Source organism: Ranitomeya imitator, chromosome 2 (assembly GCF_032444005.1).
Source record: "Ranitomeya imitator isolate aRanImi1 chromosome 2, aRanImi1.pri, whole genome shotgun sequence".
NCBI classification, from domain to species: Eukaryota; Metazoa; Chordata; class Amphibia; order Anura; family Dendrobatidae; genus Ranitomeya; species Ranitomeya imitator.
The window spans coordinates 52802913-52819652 of NC_091283.1; the positions used below are offsets into that span (position 1 = coordinate 52802913).

Genomic DNA, 16740 nt, shown 5'->3' on the forward strand with positions numbered 1-16740 from the left:
TTATGGGGCTTGGAGTCAATAGAGCTATTGCCTGCCCTCAAAATTTCCACAATCAAGATGGCAGACAGAGACTGAATTTTTCTCTTCTAAAAAGCAAAAATGAGAAGATATAGGGAAACAAAAGAGCACTGTTATACGTATGAGGTTGTTTTGGGATGCATTCATGTACTTATTAGAGTTTCTTTTTACGAATAAACTTTTACCCCCATAGATATAGGATTTACCAATGGTGAGAGCTGGAAGAATCGCCGGCGATTTGCTTTGCTGACACTGAGAAACTTTGGAATGGGGAAAAAGAGCATCGAAGAGAGGATCCTGGAGGAGGTGCAATTCCTCATCAAAGAGTTTGAGAACACAAAGCGTAAGATCATAGACACATTTGGAATGTACAGTACAGACCAAAAGTTTGGACACACCTTCTCATTTAAAGATTTTTCTGTATTTTCACGACTATGAAAATTGTACATTCACACTGAAGGCATCAAAAATATGAATTAACACATGTGGAATAATATATTTAACAAAAAAAGTGTGAAACAACTGAAATTATGTCTTATATTCTAGGTTCTTCAAAGTAGCCACCTTTTGCTTTGATGACAGCTTTGCACACTCTTGGCATTCTCTTGATGAGCTTCAAGAGGCAGTCACCGGGAATGATTTTCACTTCACAGGTGTGCCCTGTCAGGTTAAATAAGTGGGATTTCTTGCCTTTTAAATGGTGATGCGACCATCAGTTGTGTTGTGCAGAAGTCTGGTGGATACACAGCTGATAGTCATACTGAATAGACTGAAGAATTTATATTATGGCAAGAAAAAAAGCAGCTAAGTAAAGAAAAACGAGTGGCCATCATTACTTTAACAAATGAAGGTCAGTCAGTCCGAAGGTCAGTCAGTCCGAAAAATTGGGAAAACTTTGAAAGTGTCCCCAAGTTGCATTGGCAAAAACCATCAAGCACTACAAAGAAACTGGCTCACATGAGGACCACCGCCCCAGGAAAGGAAGACCAAGAGTCACCTCTGCTTCTGAGGATAAGTTTATCCGAGTCACCGGCCTCAGATATCGCAGGTTAACAGCAGCTCAGATTAGAGACCAGGTCAATGCCACACAGAGTTCTAGCAGCAGACACATCTCTACAACAACTGTTAAGAGGAGACTTTGTGCAGCAGGCCTTCATGGTAAAATAGCTGCTAGGAAACCACTGCTAAGGACAGGCAACAAGCAGAAGAGACTTGTTTGTTTGGGCTAAAGAACACAAGGAATGGACATTAGACCAGTGTAAATCTGTGCTTTGGTCTGATGAGACCAAATTTGAGATCTTTGGTTCCAACCACTGTGTCCTTGTGCGATGCAGAAAAGGTGAACGGATGGACTCTACATGCCTGGTTCCCACTGTGAAGCATGGAGGAGGAAATGTGATGGTGTGGGGGTGCTTTGCTGGTGACACTGTTGGGGATTTATTCAAAATTGAAGGCATACTGAACCAGCATGGCTACCACAGCATCTTGCAGCAGCATACTATTCCATCCGGTTTGCGTTTAGTTGGACCATCATTTATTTTTCAACAGGACAATGACCCCAAATACACCTGCAGGGTGTGTAAGGGCTATTTGACCAAGAAGGAGAGTGATGGGGTGCTACGCCAGATGAGCTTGGCCTGAACCCAATCAAGATGGTTTGGGGTGAGCTGGACCGCAGAGTGAAGGAAAAAGGGCCAACAAGTGATAAGCATCTCTGGGAACTCCTTCAAGATTGTTGGAATACCATTCCTGGTGACTTACCTCTTGAAGCTCATCAAGAGAATGCCAAGAGTGTACAAAACAGTCATCAAAGCAAAAGGTGGCTACTTTGAAGAACCTAGAATATATGACATAATTTCAGTTGTTTCACACTTTTTTGTTAAATATATAATTCTGCATGTGATAATTCATAGTTTTGATGCCTTCAGTGTGAATGTACAATTTTCATAAGTCATGAAAATACAAAAAAATCTTTGAATGAGGTGTGTCCAAACTTTTGGTCTGTACTGTATGTTAGTGTTTTTTGTGCTCATGTTCCAAAATAGATGACAATTTCATGACTTTTGTCAAGTAGTGCTTTTCAGCCTCCCCAAAAATTGAAGCAGCATAATTTGAATTGAGCCCACATTTTAAATATGGTCTCAAATGTCATGGGGATACAATTCTGTGGGTGTATTGACTAATCTGTTTTTTGATACTTGTACTTTTTTGTAGTTGGGTATCTATCAAATTTTAAACAATAGAGTTCCCGCAGCCAGACTTGGCACTAGCCAACTCTGCTTGGCAAGTCCCAGGGAACACCCTGGTTTCACCCTTCCATCCCAGTAAAGGGATCTGTCCTTCATTGCAGAGACTCCTAGGCTGCATCCACGGAGTGACTACTGGCCGGTGGAGCAAGCTGGTATTAGAATGCTATACAGGACAGGTCAGAGTCAGAGATAGGGACAATGACAACATCTATAGAAAGGGGCCGGATAAAAAAAGAAAGCTGAGGGAAGTCCAGGGATGAGGCAGAGATGCAAGGGTAGTAGTATCAAACAGTCACTATCTGGTTGGATGGCAATTACATTTCCCAGCATAAGATAGCAGGACATGATACCCTCACCCTTGCTATCAATGCCAACCACAAAGTCAGAGCTGCAGAGCCAGACAATGATGACAGAGGGCAATAGAGCAGGATCAGGTAAATGAGGACTAAAGGTTTATTTGAAGCCATCAGACACATGGTTTTGTTCCCAGTACTGTAAATCCCAAGAGTAAGCTTTGTACAGACACAGAGCCATCAAGTAATGCTGGGAGATTTGCACTCCGAAGCCTGCAGAATTATAAACGCAGCTCGGACTGTAATACAAGCTGAAATTCTAGATCAGTACAAGATAACTAATGCAACGTATGTATGAAATGGCCTAACATTTCATATAGATTTGATCTACTGTATATGTAAACCATAAAATGCAAATTTACACTTTGTTTAATTAATATAATGTAATGTCTTTTGTGCCTTTTGTTGCTTAGAATCTCCAGTGGATCTTACAATATTCTTAGCTCGGGCAGTCTCCAATGTGATCTGCTCCATAATCTATGGGAATCGCTTTGATTACGAGGACAAGAGACTGTTAGCAATCACTGCCAGTATCTACAACAACTTCTGTGTCATGAGCAGCACGTGGGGGACTGTGAGTATAAAAATATAATATGCAGTACAATGTTTATAGTGATGGCTCCAGCCTTATAATTTGGCATCCAACTGAGGCAATTACAAGGCTCGGAGTCTAAATGGCAGAAGAGGCACAGTTCTGTTTAAAGGGTTAATCCTATCTACTTACTCCCACTTCAAGTGATAGATTAAGCAAAAATGATAAACTCATGGATGCCAATGATGTCACAAGTAGTGTTGAGCATTCCGATACCGCAAGTATCGGGTATCGGCCGATACTTGCGGTATCGGAATTCCGATACCGAGATCCGATACTTTTGTGGTATCGGGTATCGGTATCGGATACATAGAGATGTGTAAAATGAAGAATTAAAATAAAAAATATTGATATATTTACCTCTCCGGCGGCCCCTGGTGAGTCCGCGGGTAACCGGCAGGCTTCGTTGTTCAAAATCAGCACTTTTAGGACCTGAGAATCACGTCCCGGCTTCTGATTGGTCGCGGGCCGCCCATGTGACCGCCACGCGACCAATCACAAGCCGCGACGTCACCGCAAGCTATTAGCGCGCTCATTTTTGAAAAATGAGCGCGTTAATGGCTTTCAAAGACGTAGCGGGTTGTGATTGGTCGCGTGGCCGCGACCAATCACTAGCCGCGACGTCACCGCAAGCTATTAACGCGCTCATTTTTAAAAATGAGCGCGTTAATGGCTTTCAAAGACGTAGCGGGTTGTGATTGGTCGCGGCCGCGACCAATCACAAGCCGCGACGTCACCGCAAGCTATTGACGCGCTCATTTTTAAAAATGAGCGCGTTAATGGCTTTGAAAGACATAGCGGCTTGTGATTGGTCGCGTGGCCGCGACCAATCACAAGCCGCGACGTCACCGCAAGCTATTGACGCGCTCATTTTTAAAAATGAGCGCGTTAATGGCTTTGAAAGACATAGCGGCTTGTGATTGGTCGCGTGGCCGCGACCAATCACAAGCCGCGACGTCACCGCAAGCTATTGACGCGCTCATTTTTAAAAATGAGCGCGTTAATGGCTTTGAAAGACATAGCGGCTTGTGATTGGTCGCGTTGCCGCGACCAATCACAACCCGCTACGTCACCGCAAGCTATTGACGCGCTCATTTTTAAAAATGAGCGCGTTAATGGCTTTGAAAGACATAGCGGCTTGTGATTGGTCGCGTGGCCGCGACCAATCACAAGCCGCGACGTCACCGCAAGCTATTGACGCGCTCATTTTTGAAAATGAGCGCATTAATGGCTTTGAAAGACATAGCGGCTTGTGATTGGTCGCGTTTCAACTTCAAGAGTTTCAACTTAAGCGACTGGTTCAAGACTTGTGCACTTGCCCTCAACCTGATCTGTAGTCCTTCAAATAGCACAGAGCAGCTAAGCTTCAACTTTCATTCAAAGGGACTTACCCACTAACAGGGCAGGATTTCAAAATCAAGGACAGCATGGATTATCAGAAAGTTGGAAAACCCCTTTGATGGAGCAAAAGGCATATCGAACACCATTATCAGATGTCTACATGTGGCACTTCGTGTTTATCTAAAATCAACACTATGTATAATGAGAACAGATATTACAAATCTGTACACGATGGATCACAGAGGGATAGCAACCCTCACTCATCTTTTCATGTGCCAATCTCAGCATGGATTCTTATATGGAAAAGCTCTATGATTAATCTTTGCTCTGAAACTCAGGTTAACATTTCCAATCATCCGGTACAGGAAGTCATGGTCCTTCCATGCCATTTTTATAGCTTGGGAATATATACAGTTAGGGCCAGAAATATTTGGACAGTGACACAAGTTTTGTTATTTTAGCTGTTTACAAAAACATGTTCAGAAATACAATTATATATATAATATGGGCTGAAAGTGCACACTCCCAGCTGCAATATGATAGTTTCCACATCCAAATCGGAGAAAGGGTTTAGGAATCATAGCTCTGTAATGCATAGCGTCCTCTTTTTCAAGGGACCAAAAGTAATTGGACAATGGACTCTAAGGGCTGCAATTAACTCTGAAGGCGTCTCCCTCGTTAACCTGTAATCAATGAAGTAGTTAAAAGGTCAGGGGTGGATTCCAGGTGTGTGGTTTTGCATTTGGAAGCTGTTGCTGTGAGCAGACAACATGCGGTCAAAGGAACTCTCAATTGAGGTGAAGCAGAACATCCTGAGGCTGAAAAAAAAGAAAAAATCCATCAGAGAGATAGCAGACATGCTTGGAGTAGCAAAATCAACAGTTGGGTACATTCTGAGAAAAAAGGAATTGACTGGTGAGCTTGGGAACTCAAAAAGGCCTGGGCGTCCACGGATGACAACAGTGGTGGATGATTGCCGCATACTTAATTTGGTGAAGAAGAACCCGTTCACAACATCAACTGAAGTCCAGCACACTCTCAGTGAAGTAGGTGTATCTGTCTCTAAGTCAACAGTAAAGAGAAGACTCCATGACAGTAAATACAAAGGGTTCACATCTAGATGCAAACCATTCATCAATACCAAAAATAGACAGGCCAGAGTTAAATTTGCAGAAAAACACCTCAAGAAGCCAGCTGTTAGGGGTCGAGTTCCCACTTCTGCACAGGGGGAATCTCGAGCCACCTCCGCTGCGGTCTCCCATTCTTGTCCAGCCGCAGTGGAGTCTTCTCAGCAAGGACGTCGGTCCCAGCGTCTTGCTCATTCTCACTCTGTTCTGAGAGTTACTGCTGCTTCTCCAGTCTCTGCTATTAAAGTCTGTGCTGGTCAGCAGCGAGCGGACTTCTCTGGGACTAAGTCCTTGTCTGCACGTACTGAGCATGCCCAGCGTAAGGTTCCCCGTTGGAGATCGAGGGTCATGTGCTCAGGCTCTGCAGCACATTCCATTGGTCCACTTGGCAGGTCCTAGAAGGGCAAAAGTGCTGTGGCCACTTCCTGTGCTGCTGCTATATAAACTGCGCATGACCGCACGGCCATGCGCTAGTATTGTCAAACAATTGCTAATGTGTGTATGTTGTGAGTGCAAGTCATCCTTGGATACCCCTACCCTATAGTATGACTGTTCGCGGAAGGTGTATGGCTGCTACCTAGCGCCCGACTTATCCTACAGCACTAGTCACACATTATAGCGTCCAGTTGCTGTGACCGCCAGTACGGCGCCGTGCACTTCCTCTGCTTTCCTTACCCAAGCCTGGGTGGTTAGTGGCGTTCGTCAGTGCGGCACTGCATGCTCTTCTGTTTCATTTCACACCCAGTTGCGGTGTTGCGCCAGCAAGGGTCTAATCAGACTTCAATCCCAGTTGGGGTTGAGTTCGCTGACTACTTGCTCGCGCTTTAGGTGCGGTACCGCGGTCCTGTGCCTTAACAGGATTGCTTCTTTCACGCTGGGTGAGGTTAACCCACGCGTGTATACTCTAGTGTACCGCCATATAGTCTGCTAATTGCTAGCAGCAGGTTTTCACCTGCACGGTGGACCCCGGACTGCGAACGCATCTATACCATCTGTCTTGGTGCGTTCCGCCAGTCCTAACAGAATACTAGCGCCAGGGTCTGGCTAGTAAAATGGCAGACGACCAGCGTTTACAGCGGTACATCCAGCAGCTGGAGGGAAGGTTGGTGTCTCTTGAGCGTTCAACCTCAGCTGTGGATGTTACTGCTGTAGCTGTTCAGGCTGCAAGTGTGGCTGCAGCTACCTTGTCCACTGCCGCTCCTGTACCGACGCTATCTCGCCTCCCGCTACCAGAGAAATTTTCTGGTGACAGTAAGTCCTGTAGGGGTTTCATGAGTCAGTGCTCAATACATCTCGAGCTTCTGGCCTCTCGTTTCCCTACAGAGCGGGCTAAGGTGGTCTTTATAATTTCCTTATTGTCGGACAGGGCGTTGCAGTGGGCTACGCCGCTGTGGGAGCGTGGCGATCATGTGGTGCAGAGTGCTCCGTTATTCCTGAGCACTCTGAAACAGGTCTTTCTAGGACCTCGTGTCACCCATGACACGGCGCTCCAACTGTTGGCACTGACTCAGGGCTCGTCCTTGGTCAGCCTTTTTGCCGTCCATTTCCGCACTCTGGCATCTGAGCTGGAGTGGTCGGATAAACCCTTATCCCTATATTTTGGAGGGGGCTGGCTGACCACGTTAAGGATGCTCTGGCCACTAGGGAGATTCCCGCCACACTGGAGGAGTTAATAGCAGTATCTACTCGCATTGACCTCCGTTTTCACGAGCGGAGGTTAGAGTGAGCCCAGTGTAGGCAGAGGTTTCGGCTGCCTCCCACCTTCGCCAAACCTTTGGAATCTCCAGTCCAGGCTCCTGAGTTCCAGGAATCTAAGGTGGTGTCACGAGCGGGATCTAAGTCCCAGACCGCTCGTGCACTCCAGGGTTGCCATGTTTGCCAACAGTCAGGACATCTTGCCACCAGATGTCATCAGCGGTCGAGGAAACGTCAGCGTCTAGTGGTAGTAGGTGGAGGTGCACTAGACACTGCGACGTTTGCCTCCAAATTGTCCTTTAAGGGGACAATTACCTTTGGCTCATCCTCCCACTCGGTAGACCTCTGCGTGGATTCTGGGGCGGAGGGCAATTTTATGTCTTCTGCCTTCGCCCAACGTCACGCAATACCCCTGGCTATGCTATCTCAACCAGTAACGGTACGAGTGGTGAATGGGTCGACACTTCCCGCACAGATAACACATGAGACCATCCCTGTTACTCTGTCCCTGTCGCCATCCCATCAGGAGATTATTTCTCTGCTCGTCATTCCTGAGGGTATTGATGAGGTCCTGTTGTGGATACATTGGCTACGGTACCACTCTCCTCACATCGAGTGGTCCTCAGGCAGAATTCTGGGATGGGGTGAATCATGTGGGGGTAGGTGTCACCGAGAGTGCGTCCAGGTTGCTACTACTGAGGTACCCGCAGATCTATCCTCTCTCCCCAAGCAATATTGGTCTTACGCAGACGTGTTCTCCAAGAAGGCGGCGGAGACCCTTCCGCCCCATCGCCCCTATGACTGTCCTATTGATCTCTTGCCTGGTGCGGAGCCTCCCCGGGGTCGAGTTTATCCATTATTTCTCCCGGAGACGGAGGCCATGTCTCAGTACATTCAAGAGAATCTGGCAAGAGGGTTTATCAGGAAGTCAGTGTCACCTGCTGGGGCAGGGTTCTTCTTCGTGCAGAAGAATGGGGAGCTACGTCCATGCATAGACTACAGGGGTCTTAACGCTATCACCGTTAAGAACAACTATCCTTTGCCCTTGATATCTGAGCTCTTCGATAGGCTTCGGGGAGCAAGGGTATTTACTAAATTAGATCTGCGGGGTGCTTACAACCTGATTCGCATCCGTGAGGGGGACGAATGGAAAACGGCGTTTAACACCAGAGATGGGCACTATGAGTATCTGGTGATGCCCTTCGGGCTCTGTAATGCCCCAGCCGTTTTTCAAGACTTTGTCAACGACATCTTCCGGGATATGCTTTCCACCTCAGTTGTAGTCTATCTGGATGATATTCTCATCTTTTCTCCAGATATTGACTCCCATCGGAGAGATGTTGGCAGAGTCTTCGACCTCCTACGGGCAAACTCTCTTTACGCTAAGTTGGAGAAGTGTATGTTTGAGCAGGAGTCTTTGCCGTTCCTGGGCTATATCATCTCCGCCCAGGGATTGGCTATGGATCCTGCCAAACTACAGGCTGTGATGGACTGGCAAGAGCCCCATTCTCCTAAAGCGGTGCAGCGCTTTATGGGGTTCATTAATTATTACCGCCAGTTCATTCCCCACTTCTCAACTCTGGTCGCTCCCTTGGTAGCCCTCACGAAGAAGGGAGCGAATCTTAAATTGTGGTCGGAAGAGGTCTCCAAGGCCTTCACTTCTATTAAGTCCCACTTTGCTAGCGCTCCCATCTTACATCGTCCTGATGTGGATAAGCCATTCCTAATGCAGGTGGATGCCTCGTCCGTGGGTGCTGGAGCAGTCCTCTACCAGAAGGATGCTCAAGGTCGGAAGCATCCATGCTTCTTCTTCTCTAAGACTTTCTCGCCAGCGGAGAGAAACTACTCCATCGGGGATAGGGAGCTGCTAGCAATGAAGTTGGCCTTTTCAGAGTGGAGACATCTTCTGGAAGGTGCGCGGTTTCCCTTCCAGGTTTACACTGACCACAAAAATTTGGTCTACTTACAGACAGCCCAGCGGCTAAATTCTCGCCAAGCCAGATGGTCCTTGTTCTTTTCCCGGTTCCACTTTTCTCTTCATTTTCTCGCCGGGGAGAAGAATATTCGTGCTGATGCTCTCTCTCGCTCCCTTATGTCAACTGAAGAGGAGGAAGAGGAGCCTCGGCTTATTGTTCCCTCTGAGAGCCTGAGAACCGTAGCACCGGTTTCGCTTGAGTCTGTGCCTCCGGGCAAGACTTTTGTGCCCATTAATTTGCGACCGGAGGTTCTCTCTTGGGCTCATTTGTCCAGAGTGGGTGGACACTTTGGGACAAAGAGGACATCTGAGCTACTGGCGAGGACGTACTGGTGGCCGCATATGGTCCGGGATGTCAGGGATTATATTCTGGCGTGTGTGCCAAAAATAAATCTCCGCGTCAAAGGCCAGCTGGGTTGCTCTATCCCTTGCCGGTGGCAGATAGGCCCTGGGAGATGGTCGGGATGGACTTTGTCGTGGGTTTGCCCAAGTCTCTCGGCTGTACCATCATTTGGGTCATCACCGATCATTTCTCGAAAATGGTGCATTTGGTGCCGCTACCACGGTTACCTTCTGCACGGGCCTTGGCTGCGTTGTTCATTAAGCACATCTTTCGCCTACATGGTATGCCTGACAAAATTGTCAGTGACCGGGGTCCCCAGTTTGCGTCTCGGTTCTGGAGAGAGCTGTGTCGTCTTCTCAGTATTGAGTTGAATCTCTCTTCCGCTTATCATCCCGAGACGAATGGGTTGGTAGAGAGGGCCAACCAGACCTTGGTCACATACCTGCGACATTTTGTTTCAGCCAGGCAGGATGACTGGGCATCCTTGCTATCATGGGCAGAGTTTGCGCTGAACAACGCCGTAGCCGACTCCACTGGACAAACCCCATTCCTCCTCAACTATGGTCAGCATCCACGGGTACCTGTGCCTATGTCCGTGTCTTCCACAGACTCCAGGGTGGCAGACTGGGCTGTGGAGGCACGAGATATTTGGGACCGCACTCAGGATGCCATTCGGGCCTCTAAGGAGAGAATGAGGTCCTCCGCCGGTGCTCATTGGCGCCCCGCCCCGTCCTTTGCTCCTGGCGACTTGGTGTGGCTCTCCGCCCGTAACATCAGGCTGCGAGTTGAGTCCACTAAATTTGCTCCTCACTACTTGGGTCCCTTCAAGGTCCTCGAACAGGTTAATCCTGTGGTCTACCGTCTGGCCCTTCCTCCACGCCTTGGTATCACCGACACCTTTCATGTGTCCCTCCTTAAGCCCGTATACATGTCTCGGTTTTCTGAGTCATCTGCCAGGACATCGGGTTCGTCTACGGACGATTTCGAGGTGAACGCTATCTTGGGGTGCAAGGTGGTACGTGGCAAAAAAATTTTTTTGGTGGACTGGAAGGGTTACGGCCCTGAGGATAGGTCCTGGGAGCCTGCTGAGCACATTCGGGCTCCGCAGCTCATTGCTGCCTTCGAACGTAGCGAGGCCCAAGGAGGGGGGGGCCCTAGGAGGGGGGGTAATGTTAGGGGTCGAGTTCCCGCTTCTGCACAGGGGGAATCTCGAGCCACCTCCGCTGCGGTCTCCCATTCTTGTCCAGCCGCAGTGGAGTCTGCTCAGCAAGGACGTCGGTCCCAGTGTCTTGCTCATTTTCACTCTGTTCTGAGAGTTACTGCTGCTTCTCCAGTCTCTGCTATTAAAGTCTGTGCTGGTCAGCAGCGAGCGGACTTCTCTGGGACTAAGTCCTTGTCTGCACGTACTGAGCATGCCCAGCGTAAGGTTTCCCGTTGGAGATCGAGGGTCATGTGCTCAGGCTCTGCAGCACATTCCATTGGTCCTCTTGGCAGGTCCTAGAAGGGCAAAAGTGCTGTTGCCACTTCCTGTGCTGCTGCTATATAAACTGCGCATGACCGCACGGCCATGCGCTAGTATTGTCAAACAATTGCTAATGTGTGTATGTTGTGAGTGCAAGTCGTCCTTGGATACCCCTACCCTATAGTATGACCGTTCGCGGAAGGTGTATGGCTGCTACCTAGCGCCCGACTTATCCTACAGCACTAGTCACACATTATAGCGTCCAGTTGCTGTGACCGCCAGTACGGCGCCGTGCACTTCCTCTGTGCTTTCCTTACCCAAGCCTGGGTGGTTAGTGGCGTTCGTCAGTGCAGCACTGCATGCTCTTCTGTTTCATTTCACAACCAGTTGCGGTGTTGCGCCAGCAAGGGTTTAATCGGACTTCAATCCCAGTTGGGGTTGAGTTCGCTGACTACTTGCTCGCGCTTTATGTGCGGTACCGCGGTCCTGTCCCTTAACAGGATTGCTTCTTTCACGCTGGGTGAGGTTAACCCACGCGTGTATACTCTAGTGTACCGCCATATAGTCTGCTAATTGCTAGCAGCAGGTTTTCACCTGCACGGTGGACCCCGGACTGCGAACGCATCTATACCATCTGTCTTGGTGCGTTCCGCCAGTCCTAACACCAGCTCAGTTCTGGAAAAGTATTCTATGGACAGATGAGACAAAGATCAACCTGTACCAGAATGATGGGAAGAAAAAAGTTTGGAGAAGAAAGGGAACGGCACATGATCCAAGGCACACCACATCCTCTGTAAAACATGGTGGAGGCAACGTGATGGCATGGGCATGCATGGCTTTCAATGGCACTGGGTCACTTGTGTTTATTGATGACATAAGAGCAGACAAGAGTAGCCGGATGAATTCTGAAGTGTACCGGGATATACTTTCAGCCCAGATTCAGCCAAATGCTGCAAAGTTGATTGGACGGCGCTTCATAGTACAGATGGACAATGACCCTAAGCATACAGCCAAAGCTACCCAGGAGTTCATGAGTGCCAAAAAGTGGCACATTCTGCAATGGCCAAGTCAATCTCCAGATCTAAACCCAATTGAGCATGCATTTCACTTGCTCAAATCCAGACTTAAGACGGAAAGACCCACAAACAAGCAAGACCTGAAGGCTGCGGCTGTAAAGGCCTGGCAAAGCATTAAGAAGGAGGAAACCCAGCGTTTGGTGATGTCCATGGGTTCCAGACTTAAGGCAGTGATTGCCTCCAAAGGATTTGCAACAAAATATTGAAAATAAAAATATTTTGTTTGGGTTATGTTTATTTGTCCAATTACTTTTGACCTCCTAAAATGTGGAGTGTTTGTAAAGAAATGTGTACAATTCCTACATTTTCTATCAGATATTTTTGTTCAACCCTTCAAATTAAACGGTACAATCTGCACTTGAATTCTGTTGTAGAGGTTTCATTTCAAATCCAATGTGGTGGCATGCAGAGCCCAACTCGCGAAAATTGTGTCACTGTCCAAATATTTCTGGCCCTAACTGTAGCTATAACTAAATAACTGTTAATACTGATGAACTTAGGAACTACATACTGTACCTATTCTCATTCTCCCCAAGAATTAACATGGGAACAAGACCAACTTGGAGTTGGATACCTCTTATACAGTCTCTACTATATGCCTACCATTCAAATAAAAAGCTTGGATGTACCGCTCCTGTCAGAGCTTATTTCTGTTTTGAGGAGTTTAATGACTTCCATGTTGCCAAATAGGACATTGAGATGTGGATTTTTTATAAAAGTCAGTAGAGGGTATGCTGTTCACCAGAAAATCCTTTGACCTGACCGATCCATGTGGACGAGGAACACAGCCACCCGTCAACTGAGTGTATGAATTAGTTCGAAAAGACAAAACAAAAAGAAGTAATGCTGGATCCTTGAGATAAAAATGTCCTTGTTTTTATTTGAAAATCATTTAAAAAATCAAATCAGGGTAGTCAGTAACTGGTTAACGCATTTTAGCAAGAGCCTTAGTGGATTTTTGATGGTTAGAATACCCATTTAATATGTATCATTCATGACATCATAGAAGCAACAAACATTTTAATCACTATATCTTGGAATAAAACTAAGTTCCCCAATTAGATGTGTTAAAAAATGTTCATATGCTAAGATAGTATTATAAATATGCCCCTGCTATGTACTGTGTAATGGCTGTGTCTGACCATGCAGAGCTGCTCCAGTTCATGGTCAAGACATACCACTTGACCACTTGTGATAATTGAGTATACAGACGACATAGCATGAGGTCTCAGCCACTTCTTTATGAAGTGAAACATTTCTCTTCCTAAGATAACACAGGAGTGAGTGTTTCTTCCACGTTTCCAGCCCACTGAGCTCATCATAAATCAAGTAAGTCACATAGGAGCTCCACTGTCTACTAAACCTATATGTCACTGATTCAAATGATGATGAGTTCACAGGAATTGTGATGTGGCAGAAAGACTTGGTCCAGTGATAAAACAGGAAGAAAAATGTGTTAACTTAGAAAGGGGCAGTTGGGAGGCCCTCCTGTTTAGTCTGTATACTCACTTATCATAAGTGATATATTCTTCCTTCCCTGACAGTGGGATGTGCCTGAAGTGGAGAAGCTCTACATGGTTGGGCACAATCATTACATAGTTGATACAATTACTTTTATCATGACTTCATTAAGAACTTTGGTGCTGGATGAATCTTTTTTTTCCTTCATAACATTTATTTTCATAAACAAAAGGGTATTTATTTTTATTCTTTCTTAGCTCTACAACATGTTTCCAAATCTTATGGACTATTTGCCAGGTCCACATAAGAAAATATGGAGAAATTTTCAAGATATCTATGATATCTCAGCAGACTTAATAGAAAATCACGAGAAGACGCTTGATCCAAAAAATCCACGAGATTATATAGACTGCTTCCTCATCAAGATAAAACAGGTAAAATGACCAATTCCAAAATATTCACAATATGATCATCTGATTTATAAAATGTTTTATACATACCATAATTTGGAATATAAGAAGGGTTCTTGTTTAAAACCCCTATCTATCTGCCATACACTACTTGGGATTGACTACACAGAGTGTATCTTTCTCTAGAGGATCCAACATGCTAATTTATTACATGAATAGCTGACTGATTTTAATACAATCTCTGTAATGCTTCATTTTCCCTCTGGAGGCACTGCAGGAAAAATGAGCCCTTTGAATCCTTTGAGATTACAGTTGACCATCGGTGGAATCGGAAGTGGGACATGGCGTGATCAAGTTATTAATAGTGGATCCATATAGTAAATAGGGATTTCCAAAGTGGACTTTGGAACCACTTTAAAAAGGACTTTTGCCAGACGTAAAAGGAATTTGTCATCAGTAAAATGCTCTATTCTTTATATTAAGTTTTGATTTGAATGTATTTTATACATAATAATTAAAACACCCAACAACTACTTTCTTGAGCTATGTTGTGAAATTCACTGTTTCAAGTGAATTCGAACATTTTGAGATTAAATTTGTGGTTTGCAAAATGAAAACAAAATTATCCTGCGTTATCTACTGTATATATAGGTGTTGTTAGTCCTTGTACAGGAGGAGGAGGTGAGCTGTGACATCACCTATTGTGAATGGTGGATCCTGTGTTCTCTACTGAATATATAGGTGTTATCAGTCATTGTACAGGAGGAGGAGGTGAGCTGTGACATTATCTATTGTGTATGGTGCATCCTGTGTTATCTACTGTATATAGTGGTGTTATCAGTGATTGTACAGGAGGAGGAGGTGAGCTGTGACATCCCCTATTGTGAATGGTGGATCCTGTGTTATCTACTGTATATAGAGTTGTTATCAGTCATTGTACAGGAGGAGGAGGTGAGCTGTGACATTATCTATTGTGTATGGTGCATCCTGTGTTATCTACTGTATATAGTGGTGTTATCAGTCATTGTACAGGAAGAGGAGGTGAGCTGTGACATCACCTATAGTGAATGGTGGATCCTGTGTTATCTACTGTATATAGAGGTGTTATCAGTTATTGTACAGGAGAAGGAGGTGAGCTGTGACATCCCCTATTGTGTATGGTACATCCTGTGTTATCTACTGTATATAGAGGTGTTATCAGTCATTGTACAGGAAGAGGAGGTGAGCTGTGATATCACCTATTGTGAATGGTGGTTCCTGTGTTATCTACTGTATATAGAGGTGTTATCAGTTATTGTACAGAAGGAGGTGAGCTGTGACATCACCTATAGTGAATGGTGGATCCTGTGTTATCTACTGTATATAGAGGTGTTATCAGTTATTGTACAGGAGAAGGAGGTGAGCTGTGACATCCCCTATTGTGTATGGTACATCCTGTGTTATCTACTGTATATAGAGGTGTTATCAGTCATTGTAAAGGAGGAGGAGGTGAGCTGTGACATCACCTATTGTGAATGGTGGATCCTGTGTTATATGCTGTATATAGAGGTGTTATCAGTCATTGTACAGGAAGAGGAGGTGAGCTGTGATATCACCTATTGTGAATGGTGGTTCCTGTGTTATCTACTGTATATAGAGGTGTTATCAGTTATTGTACAGAAGGAGGTGAGCTGTGACATCACCTATTGTGAATGGTGGATCCTGTGTTATCTACTGTATATAGAGGTGTTATTTGTCCTTGTACAGGAGGAGGTGAGCTGTGACATCACCTATTGTGAATGGTGGATCATGTATTATCTACTGTATATAGAGGTGTTATCAGTCATTGTACAGGAGGAGGATGTGAGCTGTGACATCATCTATTGTGTATGGTGCATCCTGTGTTATCTACTGTATATAGTGGTGTTATCAGTCATTGTACAGGAGGAGGAGGTGAGCTGTGACATCCCCTATTGTGAATGGTGGATCCTGTATTATCTACTGTATATAGAGGTGTTATCAGTCATTGTACAGGAGGAGAATGTGAGCTGTGACATCATCTATTGTGTATGGTGCATCCTGTGTTATTTACTGTATATAGTGGTGTTATCAGTCATTGTACAGGAGGAGGAGGTGAGCTGTGACATCCCCTATTGTGAATGGTGGATCCTGTATTATCTACTGTATATAGAGGTGTTATCTGTCATTGTACAGGAGGAGGATGTGAGCTGTGACATCATCTATTGTGTATGGTGCATCCAGTGTTATCTACTGTATATAGTGGTGTTATCAGTCATTGTACAGGAGGAGGAGGTGAGCTGTGACATCCCCTATTGTGAATGGTGGATCCTGTATTATCTACTGTATATAGAGGTGTTATTTGTCCTTGTACAGGAGGAGGAGGTGAGCTGTGACATCACCTATTGTGAATGGTGGATCCTGTGTTATCTACTGTATATAGAGGTGTTATCAGTCATTGTACAGGATGAGGAGGAGGTGAGCTGTGACATCTCCTATTGTGAATGGTGGATCCTGTGTTATCTACTGTGTATAGTGGTGTTATCAGTTACTGTACAGGAGAAGGAGGTGAGCTGTGACATCACCTATTGTGAATGGTGGATCCTGTGTTATCTACTGTACATAGAGGTGTTAACAGTCA

General features: G+C 45.6%; 1 protein-coding gene across 1 annotated transcript in view; it reads left to right on the forward strand.

Moving 5' to 3' along the window:
- Window positions 1-212: 212 nt before the first annotated feature.
- LOC138661803 (cytochrome P450 2F5-like) overlaps window positions 213-16740 on the forward strand; it is a 32269-nt gene continuing 15741 nt past the window's right edge. Inside the window, exons 1-3 of the mRNA XM_069746730.1 lie at window positions 213-361; window positions 3034-3194; window positions 13950-14126. Of these exons, the coding sequence (XP_069602831.1) occupies window positions 286-361; window positions 3034-3194; window positions 13950-14126 (414 nt within the window). The 5' untranslated portion in view covers window positions 213-285. The remainder of the gene's footprint in view (window positions 362-3033; window positions 3195-13949; window positions 14127-16740) is intronic.